The sequence below is a fragment of the Sinocyclocheilus anshuiensis genome, unplaced genomic scaffold (assembly GCF_001515605.1).
Source record: "Sinocyclocheilus anshuiensis isolate Anshui unplaced genomic scaffold, SAMN03320099.WGS_v1.1 scaffold479, whole genome shotgun sequence".
Classification (NCBI taxonomy): Eukaryota; Metazoa; Chordata; class Actinopteri; order Cypriniformes; family Cyprinidae; genus Sinocyclocheilus; species Sinocyclocheilus anshuiensis.
Window position 1 is genome coordinate 817,596 of NW_015551042.1, and position 18,523 is coordinate 836,118.

The 18,523-nt window shown below is 36.4% G+C and overlaps 1 protein-coding gene across 1 annotated transcript in view; it reads left to right on the top strand.

Moving 5' to 3' along the window:
- The window catches only part of LOC107661535 (ephrin-A5b-like), a 146,492-nt gene extending 128,090 nt beyond the window's left edge, over positions 1-18,402 (top strand). The window contains exons 3-5 of the mRNA XM_016451164.1: positions 10,091-10,156; positions 10,351-10,428; positions 18,344-18,402. Of these exons, the coding sequence (XP_016306650.1) occupies positions 10,091-10,156; positions 10,351-10,428; positions 18,344-18,402 (203 nt within the window). The remainder of the gene's footprint in view (positions 1-10,090; positions 10,157-10,350; positions 10,429-18,343) is intronic.
- The last annotated feature ends 121 nt before the right edge of the window (positions 18,403-18,523 follow it).

The following is an 18,523-nucleotide window of genomic DNA, read 5'->3' on the forward strand; positions in this document are numbered from 1 at the left end:
CTTTTTTCAAAGATAGTCGTGTTATTTTATTATGCTTTGAAGAAACGTGCATAATATTTTGCTCGATGCGCCCTCTTGTGGCCTCAGGAGAGAAGCCAAACGTTTTTCTTCACCCTAACTGAAATTATGCATTTTAAATTCGATTATTTCGATTAATTCGAATTTTGATAATATGATAGTAGAAAAATTCGAATTTAGTTTTTCAGCCATTTTGACAGCCCTACTTGGTATTATTCAAATCAAGAGAAATGAATACTAAATATATGTCATGCAATAACAAAAGGTATAGAAACTAGTTCAGTCTAATTACATTTTACCCAGTATTTATGTTTGCTATGTATTTTTATAGTGTTTATAGTGTTTGATCACAGCTCGCTAGCTTAGTGACTCTTGAATGTCTGTTTTCATGGATTGTAGTTGATTGAATTTTCACGTGAACTCTTGAGAATACAGAAGATCATTATGGTGTCGTTACTGATGCTTTCAGATGGTGGTTATCAGTGACATTTCTCTAAATCGTTGTTTGAAGAGACACGGCGTCTGGAGCAGTCGTGAAGGTGGCGCTCAGTAGAAATGTTATCGCTCGCTCTGATTGCGGCCGTTCCTCACTGACTGACATTATCACTCCAGACTGTCACGTCTCTCTCTAATAGCAGCAGCTGAGAAACGTCTACCGGATTTTTAGTGGTGCTCTTACCTGTTAATACACCGCAAAATGTATTGTGGTTGCTAGGGTGTTCTGTGTGTTCACCAGGGTGTTGCTATGTAGTTGCTAAGGTGTTGATATGTGATTGCTAGGTTGTTTTGTATGGTTGCAACGGTGTTGTTATGTGGTTGCTAGGGTGTTCTTTGTGGTCACCTAGGTGTTGCTATGCAGTTGCTAGAGTGTTCTGTGTGGTTTCCAGGGTGTTGCTTTGTGGTCGCTAGGGTGGTCTGTTTGGTTGCCAGGGTGTTGCTACTGTATGTGGTTGTTGTGTGTGGTTGCCATGTTGTTGCTGCTTGATTGTTAGTGTGTTCTATGCAGTCACCAGGGTGTCGCAATGCAGTTGATAGAGTGTTCTGTGTGGTTTCCAGGGTGTAGCTATGCAGTTGCTAAGGTGTTGATATGTGATTGCTAAGGTGTTCTGTGTGGTCACCTGGGTGTTGCTATGCAGTTGCTGGAGTGTTCTGTGTGGTTTCCAGTGTGTTGCTACTGCATGTGGTTGCTAGGGTGTTCTTTGTGGTTTCCAGGCTGTCGCTATATGATTGCTAGGATGTTCTGTGTGCTCGCGAGGGTGTTGCTAAGAAGTTTCTAGGGTGTTATGCAGTTGCTAGGGTGTTGCTATGCAGTGACTAGGGTGTTCTGTGTTGTTGCTATTGTATGTGATTGCTAGGGTGTTCTGTGTGGTCACCAGGGTGTTGCTATACAGTTGCTAGGGTGTTCTGTGTGGTTGCCAGGTTGTTGCTATTGTATGTGGTTCATATGGTGTGGGGGGTGGGTGTGTTTCACCAGGGTGTTTCTATGCATTTGCTAAGGTGTTGCTTTGTGATTGCTAGGGTGTTCTGTGTGGTCACCTGGGTGTTGCTATGTGGTTGCTAGGGTGATCTTGTGTGGTTGCCAGGGTGTTTCTACTGTATGTGGTTGCCAGGGTGTTGTGTATGGTTGCCATGGTTTTGCTGTTTGTTAGTGTGTTCTGTGCAGTCACCATGGTGTTGCTATGCAGTTGCTAAGGCGCTCTGTGTCATCACCTGAGTGTTGCTAAGCTGTTCTATGTTTGAGGGTGTCAGTAATGTCAGTGTGTGTAATACAGTCTGCAAACAATATAACATCAAAAGCTCCTAATACTTTTTCTACATCAATAAAACAGCTCACGCATGTGACGCATGTGGGCCAGCGTTCAGCAGCAATGTGTTGTTTTACAAATGTGCCTGTGATTTTCATTAGTCAGAGATTTGTAGTGTGATCACAGTAGTACAGCTTATTGGAAATGTACAATGAGGATCAAAATGACAAATTGCTGTTTGCGAGATGAAAAAAACCCGTCTTGTGTTCCTTCAGCGCGGTCAGTGAGGTTTTGTGTTTTTATGCTGTTATCCACTTGAGCAGGTTAATTGAGACATGAGGTGAAATCAAACAAGGATGTAATTCATCATGTTTTTGTCTCAGTGAGGAGACGGTGTCCATCAGGAGGGATTTCTTATCTGAGACAAACACTGTTTTTCTTTCTGCGCTGCTGTAGAAAGTGACGCTGAAAATGGAAAATGCAGGAAGCTGTTTAGTGACGTTCACATCTGCAGCCTATTGAGCTGAATACAGTGTGAGCCATGTGAGCATGTCTCTCTGAGGTCAAAGGTCAGGGCGCACTGCTGACCCCCCACCTCGAAAGGCTTGAGACAGCATCTTTTTCTAATATTGTGAATTTAAGGATGGATTTTAATCTCCCAAGGTCTCCAAATCCAATATTACAGGAGGGAGTCAGTGGATGAGAGGAGAATGAATCACATTTTTTTGTCTGACGCGAGTGGAATTGAAAAATCTGGATGCGGTTTGGAGTCTCAGGAACGGCGCGGGGGGTTTATGACATCACGGACGCTTATTAAAACACGCTTTACCCTCTCTGGCGACTGTCTAGTGACTGCTGCAGGTTTGATAGATGCTGTAAGAGATGCAGTCGCTATCAGGGTTGGTGCCATTCAGAATTACATTGGGAGTGACTTTTAAATTCCTGGATTTGAATAAGCACAATGAACAGGATTTCCGAATTGGAATTCAAATTTGAATATGTGGTACATAACTGGAATACATTCAACAAAATGTTGTAAGTGTAAGTTTAATTTAATTTAAAATAAGTTAATTTATTGTAATGAAATACATTGTTATATAGACTGCTAAATCAATACTTTTATTTATCAAGGATGCATTAAATTGATCAAAAGTGACAGTAAAGGCATTTATAATGTTACAAAAGATTTCTATTTCAAATAAATGCTGTTATTTTGAACTTTCTATTCATCTGTGAATCCTGAAAAATAAAGTGTATCACAGTTTCCACAAAAATATTGGACAGCACAGCTGTTTTCAACATTGATAATACTCAGAAATGTTTATTGAGTAATGATGCTGAAAATTCAGCTTTGATCACAGAAATAAAATACATTTTAAAAGATTCACATAGTTATTTGAAATAATAATAATAATATTTCACAATATTGCTTTTTATATATTATTAATTTCCGCTTCCTTTCATTCCAATTCAGCATCCTGCATGTTGTGGTCAATTCAAATTAAACTCACACAAAGGAAGCCCATTCTTAAATTCTGAATTTTGCCTGACCCTGGTTGCCATGGTAACGGCGAACCATTTGCATGAGCGCAGTGATGTAGATCAGTTTAATGACAGACGAACTGAGTTTATTATATTTCTGTGCATGAGCTGCAGACGGAGCCAGCACATCTCTCACGTTCATGAAGACTCCTGGCGTTTCATCACCTCTCCTGCGGTGTGAAGGAGCATGTCAGCCATTATCATGTCTTTGATGAATGGAACCTTCTCCTTTTCTTTGTTTTGCTTCATCTGATTCCCTTCTGCGTCCGTCCTCTGGGTCGCAACACTTCCCGGCGTCCCGCTGTTTTCCTCTTCCTGTGTGTGTGACTGTAACATTCGGTGGCACGCGGCCCGGACCTGCCCGCCTGCCAGACAGCATCTTACACTTACTGAAAGACGCTGCCAAAGAGCGTCTGTGCGGATCATCACACACACACACTCGCTCGCCAGAGGCTATGCACTTCCGGAGACCGTGTCTATGAATAGCATCTGTGAGAATTCTCCTAATGTCTTTTCACATTAGATTGAAGTGTGATCCGTGTGCCTGCAGATCTGTAAATGAACATGAACTGTATCAGTAAATAACATGTTTACTGTGGTTGCCAGGGTGTTGCTATGCAGTTGCAAGGGTGTTCTGTGTGATGTTCCGCCTAGTTGCCAGGGTGTTGCTTTGCAGTTGCTAGGGTGTTCTGTGATGTTATGCCTAGTTGCCTGGGTGTTGCTTTGCAGTTGCTAGGGTGTTCTGTCTACTTGCCTGGATGTTTCCAAGGGGTTGCAATTGTTAGGGTGTTGCTATGCCTCAGTAAAACACGTGTTTACAGTGGTTTCCATGGTGTTGCTATGTGATTGCTAGGGTGTTCTGCCTAGTTGCCTGGGTGTTTCCAAACATGTTTACAGTGGTTGCCAGGGTTTTTCTGTGCAGTTGCTAGGGTGGTTCTGTCTAGTTGCCTGGGTGTTTGCAGAGGGTTTCAGTTACTAGGGTGTTGCTATGCATCAGGAAAAAAATATTGTTTACAGTGGTTGCCAGGTTGTTGCTGTGCAGTTGCAAGGGTGTTCTGTGTGATTGCTAGGGTGTTCTGCCTAGTTGCCTGGGTGTTTCCAAGGGCTTGCAGTTGTTAGGGTGTTGCTATGCATCAGTAAAAAAACATGTCTACAGTGCTTGCCAGGGTATTGCTATGTGACTGCTAGGGTGTTCTTTCTGGTTGCCTGGGTGTTTCCATGAGGTTGCAGTTGTTAGGGTGTTGCTATGCATTAGTAACAAAACATTTACAGTGGTTGCCAGGTTGTTGCTGTGCAGTTTCTAGGGTGTTCTGTGTGATTGCTAGGGTGTTCTGCCTAGTTGTCAAGGTGTTGCTGTTGCCAGGGTGTTGCTTTGCAGTTGCTAGGGTGTTCTTTCTAGTTGCCAGGGTGTTGACAGGGTTTTGCCATTGTTAGGGTGTTGTTATACAGATGCTAGGGTGATCTGTCTATTTGCCTGGGTATTAAAAGGGGGTTGCAGTTGCTAGGTTGTTGCTATGCATGAGTAAAAAACATGTTTACAGTGGTTGCCAGGGTGTTGCTTTGTGATAGCTAGGGTGTTTTGTCCAGTTGCCAAGGTGTTGACAGGGTTTTGCAGTTGTTTGGGTGTTGCTATGCAGAAGCTAGGGTGTTCTCTGCAATTGCTAGGGTGTTCTGTCTAGTTGCCTGGGTATTTCCAGGGGGTTGCAGTTGCTAGGGTGTTGCTATGCATCATTAAAAAAAAACATATTTACAGTGGTTGCCAGGGTGTTGCTATTAGTTGGTAGGGTGTTCTGTGTGGTTGCCAGGGTGTTGCTATTTGGTTGCTAGGGTGTTCTGTATGGTCTGTATGAAGTGGAATCCATATGTCCTGCCAGCAGGTCTTCTGATGAATGTAAATTCAGGTGCATCAGTAATAACATGTTTACAGCAGGAAGAAACTCTTCAGTGGACCAGACGAGCCATCTGAGGTCCATTTGTAATATTTGTTTCATGGCCCTCTTTTTCCATTGATGGCCTTTCAAACATATCTGTGTATTCTGATTGGAAAAAATATTTTTTGCAACATGTGTATTGCTAATATTTCATTACTTTACAGTTGATGTTTTTGAAAGCTCTTATAATTGTGAATTTTGTGTTCTTGTCATAATGATGAAAGTCTCTGGTGTCTTGTAGAAATTAAAAGCACATTAAATTACAATGTGTTCCCTCCAGATAACAGTGCAGTTGAGCTGAATTGGCAGTAATGAGAACGTTTAAAAACATGATGAGCACCTGCTGCTGATCCACTGCATGGTGTGAATGAGTTTGTGTCATCTCCTGTGAAAGTCTTACTATCATACTGAGATGGCAGAGAGATGGAAATATATCTACATGCCTTATTCATTTTTCGGGTACTTTTTTAATAACTAGTTTTTTACATTGATGAATGTGAGTCATGCAAAACTCACCAAACTAACTAGGGGATTCAAGGTGGTTGCCAAGGTGTTGCTATACTGTTTCTAGTGTGTTCTATGTAGTTTGGTTGGTTGGTTGTTCTGGTGGTTGCCAAGGTGTTGCTATGCAGTTACTAAGGTGTTGCTATACGGTTTATAGGGTACTTTGGTTGGCTGGGTGTTTCTATGTGATTGCTAGAATTTTCTATGTGGTAGTCATGGTGTTCCTATGTGGTTGCTATAGTGGTTTCTAGGGTGTTCTGGCTGGTTAGCAAGGTGTTGGTATGAAGTTTCTACGGTTACATTGTGGTTGTTAGGGTGTGGTTGCCAGGGTGTTGCTATGTGATTGCTAGGGTGTTTTGTGTGGTTTCCAGGGTGTTGCTATGGGATTGCTAGGGTGTGTAGTTGCCAAGGGGTTGCCAGGGTGTTTCAGTTGCTAGGGTATTGCTCTACAGTATTCTGGGTGGTTACCAGGTTGTTGCTATGTGGTTGCAAGTGTGTTCTGTGTAGTTTCCGGGGTGCTGTTGTTGCTAGGCTATTGCTCTGCAGATGATAAATTATTCTGAGTGGTTACCAGGGTGTTGTTATGCATGTCTTTGTAATTGCCTTTTTAGCAACACATTTTATGTGTTGCCTTTTTAGCAACACATTTTATATGTGTTTATATGAGGTTTTGTCATATATAGGTTCACAAGTGCATACATACACCTGTGAACCTGTAACACTTCAATCTCTCTCTTGCTCTCTCTCTCTCTCTCACACACACACACACACACACACTCTCTTTCACTTTCATTTGCATGTACATGATGAGAGAGACAGCAGCACTAAAGCGGAGAGGCAGATGAGGGCTGTGAGAAATGTACTTCATCTCTGCTGATGCTATTAGTCGAGGCTCTTTATGGATGAGGACGAGAAAGAAAGAGAGCGCTGCATATTTAATAGCTCTGCATTCGTATGTTGTCTTTGTCAAATGAAATAAATGCTGATTAGCATACTTGCCCAAAGGCTGGGCTGACTCTGACAGGAGTACACGTTTGCCAGATTTCCAATCGGAAAATTTGTTTGATTATTAAGCCGCATGCAGGAGAAGTGCAGGAGGCAGTGTTCCTGTAAATGTGTTCATTTCATTACGGCACACGTGGAAAACTTGTTTCTGTCTACAAATTGGACATTGTTCTGAAAGTTGGTGCTCAAAGGTTTGGGGGCAGTAAAAAAAAAAAAAAATGTAATGTTTTTTAAAGAACCCTTATATGCTCATCAAGGCTGCATTTATTTGTTTAAAAATATAGTAAAAACAGTAATAATGTGAAATATTTCTACAATTTCAAATAACTGGTTTCTATGTGAATATCTGTTAAACTGTAATTTATTTCTGTGATGCGCAGCTGAATTTTCAGCATCATTACTCCAGTCTTCAGTGTCACATGATCTTCAGAAATCATTCTAATATGCTGATCTGCTGCTCAAGAAACATTTCTGATTATTATCAATGTTGAAAACATATGTGCTGCACAATATTTTTGTAGAACCTGTGATACATTTTATTTTTCAGGATTCACAGATGAATAGAAAGTTCAAAAGAACAGCATTTATTTGAAATACAGATCTTTTGTCACATTATAAATGTCTTTATTGTCACTTTAATGATCAATTTAATCCATCCTTGATGAGCATCTATTTAAAAAATAAATACTTACCCCAAACCTTAAAACGTTTATTAAAAATATATCAAATATAATTCAAGGTTCTTCAAAGACTACCATGGTTAAAAAAAAGAGAAACATGGTATTACAAAGTACAAAAACGTTCTGTAAGTGTTGTACCGTAACATGTTGCCTGTAATGTAATCCAGTTTAGCAAGCAGGAATACACTGACAGTCATGTATTTCTGTTTGTTGGGTTTATTTGGCTCTTGCTTTGTGAAACTATCATTTGGATTCATGACATGCTTCAGGTGTTAGGTTTTATTCCATTAATAACTCAAGCGGCACAGAATACTGATCAGGATTGCGTTTCACTTCATAAATGTGCATTACACATACAGATGTCACTATTAAACTGTCAATATGTGATGATTTGAAGATATTCAGTATGTTTCATAGCATATTAATATGCTCAATAAATGATTCTGAGCCACCGTTAGATATCGGTGTAACATTTTGCATTTAAAGGTATGAGAAACAATGATCACATTTTAAGTGAAACATCAGTACTGATGCAATTTTGATGCATGGAAATCAAAACTGACCCTATTTACTTTCATAATGGTGTTATTGCGGCTGTTTCTGACATCAATTCCCTATGGATAAAATCAAGTCCTGGCCTACATTTATTGTCCATCTGTTTCATTCAGAAATGCATCACATTATGGAGGTAAACGGCTTGCGATTGTTGACTCTGAGGTGTTAAAAGACAGTGTGGACTATAATGTAGGAACTCGACACATCCCACACACACCACAACACATTCCCACCAAAGATCACTGAATAAAATCCCCTGTTGAGAGTAATTAGCCTTAATTAGTCTAAACGTTGAACTTGCACTGTGCTGTCCGTCTTAATAAAGCTCACAGAATAACCTCAGATGAACATAGAATTCCTCAGAGTTTTCTCTTTCACGGCTTAAGAAACTTCACATTTATGACTCATTGAAAGAACTGATTTCTTGCCGTTTCTCCTAAAATTGCTAAGAATAGACATTAATTAGTGAAATGTTGACAGATGCAAAGCACAGATCATTTAGTCTTGGGAGACTTATGTTTGAGTTCATATTGATATCTTTTTTTTTTTTTTTTCCAAAAGAAAAATACTTTTGCCTTCCACCGAGAAACTTTACGCTTGCAAAACTATTGCACTCCACAAGAAACTTTGCTTTAATTTGCAAAACAATTGTGATTCTCTCTTTAAATGTTTGCATTCCGCTGATGAGCTTTGTGTTTGTTCACTTGCAAAATATTTGCATTTTCTGAGAAATGTTGTTTTCGCTTGCAAAACATTTATTTGCTTGCAGAAATTTTTGCATTCCCCGAGAAACTGTTGACTTACAAAATATTTGTTTGCTTGCAAAATTTTTGCATTACCTAAGAAATGTTTTCGCTTGAAAAACTCTGAGAAACAGTTTTTTCTTGCAAAACATTTGTGTTCACTTTTGTATTCCCAGAGAAACTGTTCACTCACAAAACATGTTTGCTTGCAAAATGTTTGCATTCCACAAGAAACTTTTTCACTTGCAAAACATTTTTTACTTGGAAAACATTTGTTTGCTTGCAAAATTTTTGCATTCCCCAAGAAACTTTGTTTTCGCTTGCAAAACATTTGTGTTTGCTTGCAAAATATTAGCATTTCCTGAGAAATTGTTCACTTGCAAAACATTTGTTTGCTTGCAAGACATTTGTATTCTCGCGCAAAATTTTTGTGTTCTCTGAGAAATGTTTTCACTTGCAAAGTATTTGTTCGCTTGTAAAGTTTTTGCGTTCCCCAACAAACTTTGTTTTCACTTCCAAAACATTTGTGTTCACTTGCAAAATGTTTGCATTTCCCGAGAAACTGTTAACTTACAAAACATTTGTTTGCTTGCAAAACATTTGTGCTCGCTTGCAAAATGTTTGTGTTCTCTGAGAAATGTTGTTTTCACTTGCAAAGCATTTGTTTGCTTGCAAAAATTTTTCGTTCTCTGAGAAAAGTTTTGGAACACAGCAGGTTTTGTGCGAGCAAACATGGTTTCTCTTAGAAAAAGCAGTGAAATATAATTTTTCCAACACCTTTTCCTTTTAGAGGCTCCGTAGGATACTTCAGTCAGATCTCCATTTAATTCTGTTTCTGTCTAGCAGAAACAGTTGATATTCTGGGGAGATCTTTGTGTGATTTGTCTTCCCTACTGGACCTTAAATGTAGCATTCAAGAAACACATGTCATACTTTGCCTAAAAATAAACTTGAGATGAAGTCACTCTATAATTTCAGCTGTGATTTTCCTCTTTTGAATTACGCCCAGTACATTTGTGTTCAAAACTCTCTGATAAACCAGCAGACTGCTAGTGACAGAAAACCACAAATGACAGCGTGACGTTCCTCTCTTCACCCCCCAGGCGCCGCGTGTGTGTGTGTGAGACTGTGTGTGTGTGTGTGAGACTGTGTGTGTGTGTGTGTGTGTGCACACCCTTTAGATTCCACAGGAAAGGAGCAATTTCCTACTTCGGACCACAAAATTCACCCGCAAGCCACAGCTTTATAGGATAGTGTGTGTGTGTGTGTAGTGTGAGACCAAGACGATATCTTTCTCAGGTGTTTGTGTGTGTGTGTGTGTGTGTGTGTGTGCTCACCTTCTCTTATCTCTTCTTTGTGTTTTACAGCATCCATGATCACAGAAACCGGGAGAAGGTCGTGTCTCAAGCTGAAAGTCTTTGTGAGACCACCGAGTAAGTGTAACTGATTACAAAACACACACGGTTTGGAAACTCCCATGCCTTTCAATGCAACACACTTTAATGGACATTAATGGCAGGTGACTACTTCTGTGTGCTTTCCTCTGATTGGCAGGTGGGACGGGCTGCTGAATTACCACTAACATGATTGGCTTACGGTATCTTTTTCATTTCTTCTGTTTTTGTAGATGGCTGCGAGAAAACCATAGGCGTTCATGACCGCGTTTTTGTCGATGACAAAGTAGACAATGCATTAGAACCAAGAGGTCAGTATGGCTTGAAATCACCTTCGCTCTGTTCAGTCTGTGTGCTTTAGTTCCTCTAATCACTCTGTGCATGTGTATTAATGTACCTCGAATTGAGTTGCGCCTGCAGCTTCTCTGACACTTCGAACCACAAAGACTGTTTTATTTATGCATGAGGTACACATCGTATTAATAATGCATTCTCTTGTAATAGCTGAGGGCTGTCTGTCAACATCTCCACCCTGTGCTCAAGCAATTAAGTGACCAGAAATTAGCCATGTGACCTTTCAGCGAGCCAAAAGCTTCAGTCAGTCAGTGTCTATCATGCCTTCCAGCTGAAATGCATGGATTATACTCACAATATATGCATGCACGTTGGTTACGGGAAGAATTAAGATCCAAAACTTGGATATGCATGAAGGTTTTGTGCCAAATTAGCAGTGTTAGGTGGGACGATGCCAAGCTTGTTTTGGCTTCTCCCTGATGAAACCTATTACATCCAAACATATGGCACTTACTAACATATGCACCACTCGCGGCTCGTAATATTTATTGCCATTTCTGTCACGCCAGCTTTGACTTTCATGGTGTCATGATCAAACATTGGTGCTGCATTCAAATTCAAGATGTAATGAAATAGACAAAGGGGAAAATCTGAATGTTGACTATTGTTATAAAATCTTAACCAACCACTGTGACATGAAATGACCGTGACCACCGTTTGCTTTGTTTTTATGTGGCGTTTAATGCCAAATCTGTCCATAACCATATGAATCCAGTCATAAAAAATGCAGAATGTCACAAATGTGGCACAATTTGGAAAGTAGTGCTGTACATTTAATTAAATCACAATATGGAATAGTATATTAAAGCACAAAAAGACTATTAAATTAAGAAGTCTGACAGTCACTTTGTCAGCATTTCACCATTTAATTTAAGAAAACTCTTAAAATGCACAGAGCCAAAATTAGTCTGGTTAAACGTTCGGTTAAACTTGAAGAAATTATGACAGAAACATATTACTGTTGTGCAACAGAATGTTCTTCTCAAAATAATAATGATAATAACAGTAATAGCAATACAGTTTATTAAAGCATAATGTTTTAAGGAATATCAAATTTTTTTCATTCACATTTTAATTTAAACTGTAAATCTTTTGCAGCACTTTTATGCCAGAAAGATAAAAGGAATTGTTGAAATTTATTTTGTATGCATTTTAAAACATTAATTAAATTGTTAAAGTCTTGTGCATTAATTTGAATACCATTGTTTTTGACAATAAATTTGTATTAAAAATCATAAAACAGAACAATTAAGAACAGACAACAACATTTCTGGAAAAAATAGACATTTATGTATTTTATTTTTTACAATTTTAATAAATTATTAAAGTTTTATTAATTCAATTCATTTGATATGCTTTTTGATTTTCTAAATTTAATTAAACAATTAAATCAAATGAAATATAAAATTAAAATGGAAAACACTGTTTGGCAGAAAATAAAAGCAATTGTTCAAATTTTTTGTTAAAGATGAATTAAATTGCTCAAGTTTTATTCATTGATTTAAATACCAGTTTATGATGATAAATTTGTATTAAATCATAAAGAATGAAAATTATACAGAAAAAAAAATCACAGAATAATTTAAAAAGACAACACAGAATTTCTGGGAGGAAAAAAATCAACATTTAATTATTTTATTATTGTTACAGTTTAAATAAATTAAAGTTTTATGAATTCAATTGATTAAACATGCTTTGTGATTATTACAACATAATTAAACTATTAAATTAAATTTAATATTAACTTAAATTAGAATTGGGGAAAAAAAATTAAACACATTTCATAAAGGCCTACAACTGACTAGACAAAAAATGCTTGACAAATTTAGACTTTCTAACCTATAGATTTACAGATTATTTCACAGGTTACACTTTATTTCTATAGTCTGCTTTAGACATTCAAACTTATTTGCAACTACATGTCAACTAACTCTCAGAGTATTAGTAGACTGTTAGAGTTTGGGTTAGTAGAATAAGTTACGTTGCAAAGTTACTCATACACTCTAAAAAATGCTGGGTTGTTTCAACCCAACATTGGGTCAAATATGGACTAACCCAACTGTTGGGTTAAATTTTTACATTAAATTTTTAACCCAAAAGTTGGGTTAGTCCATATTTGACCCAAAGTTGGGTTGAAACAACCCAGCATTTTTTAGAGTGTAGTTATTAAGGCCTTTCCACACTGAGCGTGATGCGAAAAAGCGAGACGAACGGTGCTTTCACACCGAACGCGAAACGATTGTTCGCCTTCTGCTAATTCACGCCTGCACGCTAGGTGGCACCAAACAACAATGCATTTTTCCTCAGTTATGTATCTCGTAAATAGATTTAACATCATCCACTGCTCAATATACAGCATTAAATTAAGATAAACAAGGTTCTACGCCAGAAACAAACTATCTATAATGCTTACAAGAATAGGCTAGATCCTAAAATATAATTAGAAGTACAATTATTATCAAGCTACACTTGAAAATTTATGTAATTATTAATGTATTTGCTTACCCACTTTAAACCATCAACGAGTGCTTGTAATAACTTCCAATTGTGATCTATAGTTGATTTTGATTAATAAGCAGACACATGCACCCTTTTGTGAATGTGAGAATAAATCTGTTCTCAAATACCAAGGATAACAAGAACTCAGCATCCACTCTCTTCACTTATCCGGGATACTCTTCTTCAGTGTTTGTTTACACTGGTTTTCGAAACAGCGCCACCACTCTCACCCTTTTGTGCAACAGCAGCTGCTCCGGTCACGTGATCCTAGCTCATATCTGATTGGACGGCCCGTGTTTTCGCGTTGCGAATCTGAAAAGATCCGTCGGACTGGTTCGAAAAAAAAAACATTCGCATTTTCGGTGCGCGAAAGTTCGCGGTCTATGTGGAAGCATCCATAGAAATCTATTGTTTTATTCCAGTGCGTCATCGCATCCAATATTCGTTTCGCTTTTTCGCGCTCAGTGTGGAAAGGCCTTTAGAATGTCTGAAGTGAATTATCAAAATAAAGTGTTCTCATTTCACAGAGCCTGTTTCAGTGTGGTGAGCGGACAGTGGGTGATCATGGTGAAAAGCTGTTGAAAATGCACGCTTATATCAATTAACACTGCAGATAGTGTCAGTGTAGTTGAACACAGTATTGTTTTCTCATGCATTTTCTTGCCAACACACACCCACCCTGGCATGGGCTGCTGGCAGGCGCCGTGTCATGATGGAGGCATTGATTTATTAGTCCAGATCCCCACTGAGAGGCTGGAGGTGTCTGTCTGCCCGCCTCAATGAGCCAGCAAACTGCTCTGTCCTTCCCTCCCAAGCATATTTATCTGTCTCCTTTAGCGCCACACCTGTCCGTTTCTCCCGCTGACGTCCTCAGAGAGACGCTGTGCTTTCCAAAGCCATATCACGCTCACTGATGATAACCGCAGTCTGTGTCTGCACCAATAAACCAGCAGAACGGCACTGAGACTCCGTTATTACTGAGGATGCTGGGGTTATTTGCTGCTTTAAGTTTAAATGGCAAATGGACGTGCACCGGTGTTATTTTAGTATCTTTGAGATCATGATATTATAGTTTTAATTAATTATTAATATTTTTGTTTCATTTTAGTAATTTTGTTGAGTTTTTGGCCACAAACAGAGTACTAACTCTGAAAAAAAAATGAAAATGAAAAAAAAACAAAACACATTTGGCATTATTATTGTAATTAAATTTTAATTAAACCATTAAAATGCGATCCATAAAAATATATACAGTATATATATAAAATATAAAATATTATATATATAAAATAACAAATATATCTAATATTATAAAATATATCTTATATAATACAGCCCTATAACCTGCTGTACAAAACATTATTTTAGTATCACTTGGTCACGTTTAAAGTTTGTATTATTATTTTGAATTACTTTATGTTTTCATTTTAATTTTTAGTTAAAGTTTTAGTAATTTAGTTGTTTTTTTTAAACATGTCTACGTAGTTTTTAGTTTTCAGTTTTAATTTTTATAAAATTAATACATCGCTAAACTAAATGAAAATGAGAAATGTTGCCTTTCAACTAGCTGAAATAAACTTTTTCAGTGAAATACTTATTGTAATTTTTATTTCAATGAAAGTTTATTTTATTTCAAGCATTTCATGTTTTTTTATGGTTTTAGTTAAACACTTTTGGCACCATTATTGTTAAATGTTTTGTGAATGTATATATATATATATATATATATATATAAAATTGTAATAATGTAATGTAATCATTTTTCTATTAGGAACCAAATACGTTAAGGGGCTCCGCACGATGTTCCCCCTTTACATGGGTGGAAAAAATAAGCATTTGTTTGAATAGGCCTTATACTGTACACTATACTAATATCTCCTGAAAGTGCTTCGAGTTCAGCGTTTCCATTGGAGAAAATCAAGTTTAGTGTCATTTGTTGATTTCATTAATGCATTAGTTTGTTCTGTAGCTGTTAATTGGTGCCGTTCTGACTCATTTAATATACTGATGCGACATACGCAAGACATTAGAACATGGGCATTTTTCTTCTCCCGAAGCCTTATACGATAGAAGAACCGATGGGTGAATCTATTTATAATTTTGTAATTATACAGAATTTTTATATTCTGTTCTATATTTTAATTTGATCATTTATTTAAAAGAGTACATTATTTAAAGGTGTTGCGTGTATATTATAATCATTTAAAAATGTAACTTAATAATTGTAAAAAATGTCATAATATATAATTACATATAAATTATTGTAGTTATATAGATATGCAATTTATATACAATTACATTTTTTTAATTATTACATTACATTTTTAAGTTATAAAATTTTTAATTAAAATTTTGTTCGGTGTCACAAAAATCACACACTTCACCATTAAATGAAGTATGTATTTATCACCATAGTACCTGTTGTATTACCTTTTAAATATTTGATGATTAAGATATAAAAATATCACTACAGTAATTAGTAAATCAGTTGCAATAATCAAAAATGAGTTACACTGTACTATTGTAAAGGTACTATTGTGTAGGTCTAATTCGTTAATGTTGGCTAACAAGAGCTAAAAAAAAAAATAAGCAATGCATTTCTTACAGCATTTATAAATCGGTTAATGCAAATACAGTTGTTCATGTTAGTTATGATCATATGTGACCCTGGAGCACAAAACCAGTCATAAGGGTCAATTTTTCAAAATTGAGATTTATGCATAATCTGAAATCTGAATAAATAAGCTTTCCATTGATGTATGGTTTGTTAGGATAGGACAATATTTGGCAACTATTTGAAAATCTGGAATCTGAGGATGCAAAAAAATCTAAATATTGAGAAAATCATCTTTAAAGTTGTTCAAATTAAGTTCTTAGCATATTTACGATAGGAAATTGACAAAATATCTTCATGGAACATGATCTTTACTTAATATCCTAATGATTTTTGGCATAAAAGAAAAATCTATAATTTTGACCCATACAATGTATTGTTGGCTATTGCTACAAATATACCCCAGCGACTTAAGACTGCTTCTGTGCTCCAGGGTCACATATTAGGTCATGTTATGTTGAAATTAACATTATCTAAGATTCATAAATGCTGTAGACGTATTGCTACATTTACATTACTTCATGTAGCGGATGCTTTTATTCAAATCGACTTACAAAAGAGGAATACAAGAAGCGATTGTTAATAATGTTAATAAATGCAACCTCATTGTGAAGCACATTGAGAATAATGGAAATGGCAGAACAAAACTCTAAAGTGAAACATGCAAAAGACTTCATTTTCTTTATGAAAATATAATTTTGTGCAGTGAAATGTGATCTGGATGTGTTTTTGTGAGATTCACCCAAACTGTAGTTTGCCTGGTTACTCGCTCCGCCACTGACGATAAACAAAACTGTGGACTTTCAAACAGTTGCAAATTGGATAATGGTTTCTGCCTTTTGACTCTCATAAGCCTGTTTGCTTCTGCTAGTCCTGTTTGTTTTTGTTAACCAAGCGAATTCAGCAGCTCGACTTTGCCACATCAGGACTCGAGGAAACACACCATATGTGCTCCGTTTCATGGTTTACACTAGAAACCATGAAAGAAACTTCTGAAAAAATCAGCTTCAGTAGTATTTGTATCATTTGTACTCCAATTATTACCATTAATACCACGCTTTGTACACACTTTGAACTGGGAAACAGAATCAGCTTATTAAATGGATACTGTGTATCCTAAAGTAGTCAAAATTATACAATTATAGTGTTAGAATACTACTTGTTTTTTGTACCTTTCTGGAGGACGAGGAAAAATAGACACGTCATAAAACACTAATTATTATAATTCAGCATCACTGTTATTTGTTATTATGGATACCACATTAAATGTTATGATCAAAATGTGTTGTACATAATGTTTGATATTAAGGTATTAATTTGATTCACATGTCTTTTCTAAAAAAATAAAAATAAAATGAGTGCAAAAAGTGAAACGTTGGGATGTTTGCGTACGACAAACGCAAAACGCAAATCAGAGGCCACCTTTGAACTGCGGCCTGAAGCCCTGAGCCAATAGGATCGCTTCTTCCGTTTTTAAATGTTTTTGGTTTTCTATGAGGATGGATGGAGTTCAAAGGTGCAGCGTTTGTTCAGATGATGCTGTGTTTGCCGGACTGTCTGTGATTTTAACGGAAGGAACTTGCTGGTTTCATAATGTGGCATGTGCATGGAATTGATAATGACGAAACATGTTAAATAAAGTGTTCTTTTGGCTGTTTTCACCTCTTGTTTTCTCGACACGTTCGCGTGTGCTGTAGTTCCACTGAAATGAGAAGGTTACGCAGGACAGTGCTGTAGTTTTGCACAAAGCGCTTTGGCTAACAGCGTCCAGCACTGCTTTAAAATGTTTCTCGAGATGTTTGCTTATTTGTTTGTTTTCAATGATTTTGAGAATAAATCATCTGCCATTAGTCACGAGTCTCTGTCAGCGTCGAGAAACATTCAGAGTTTAAGAGTGGGAATCTGTTTAGTTTGTGTGTGAATTTGAACTGAACTGAAAGAGGATGTTGAATTGAAATTATAATCACAGGAGGAGGACATTTCTGAATTCCACTTAAAAAAAAAAAAAATTTTTTTTTTGTAAGATCTATTAATAAAATTTGAAATTTGTATGGTATGAGCTACAACCTTGTGTACTAATAATAAGCTTGTTTCAGAAAACTTCATAATGCATTAACTGGCTTTAATTCATTTTATGATCCATAAAACATTTTATATCATACAAAAAATTAATTGTATTACTTAATTACTTAAATGTTACTTTATGTATATTTATAACAATAAATTATAGAAAATATTACATATATATATATATATATATATATATATTACTTATTTATATACATTATTATTATAAATAGAAAATAATATTTAAAATAAAAAAATACTATAAAATACTTCACTTACATTTTTTTAAACTAAATATATTTTAAAACTAAATACAATTAATTATTACAAAAAACATCTACAGTTTTTTATCTTTTTATGATATAAAATGTTTATGGGTACTTCATACTGAAAAATACAATTGGAAATTTTTTTTTTTACTTATTAACTTTTATGAACTATGACATGAATCAAAGCCGTTTAAAATCAATGCATCAAGTTTTCTGACACAAACTTATTATTGGTACACAAAGTTGTAGCACCATACAACTTATACATTTTATTAATACATCCAAAAGATACTTTTGTTGTATACGTTTTCTATGATATAAATGTGTATGGGTAATTCATATTGAAAAATGAAGTGTATTATTTACTTTAAACCTGAACTTAATTTGTTTTAACTTTATGTCAATTCTGCGTCCTGTTTGCAGCTCAGTTCCACTTCTATTCTGAATTCTGCTCGACTCTCTACAGACTGCAGTCATTCTAGTCTTAGTGCGTTTTACACATGCCTTAGTCAACACACTCCTAACGAACAAGATATCCTACCTATGTGTGTGTGTGTGTGTGTGTGTGTGTGTGTGTGTGTGTGTGTGGGTGTGTGTGTGTGT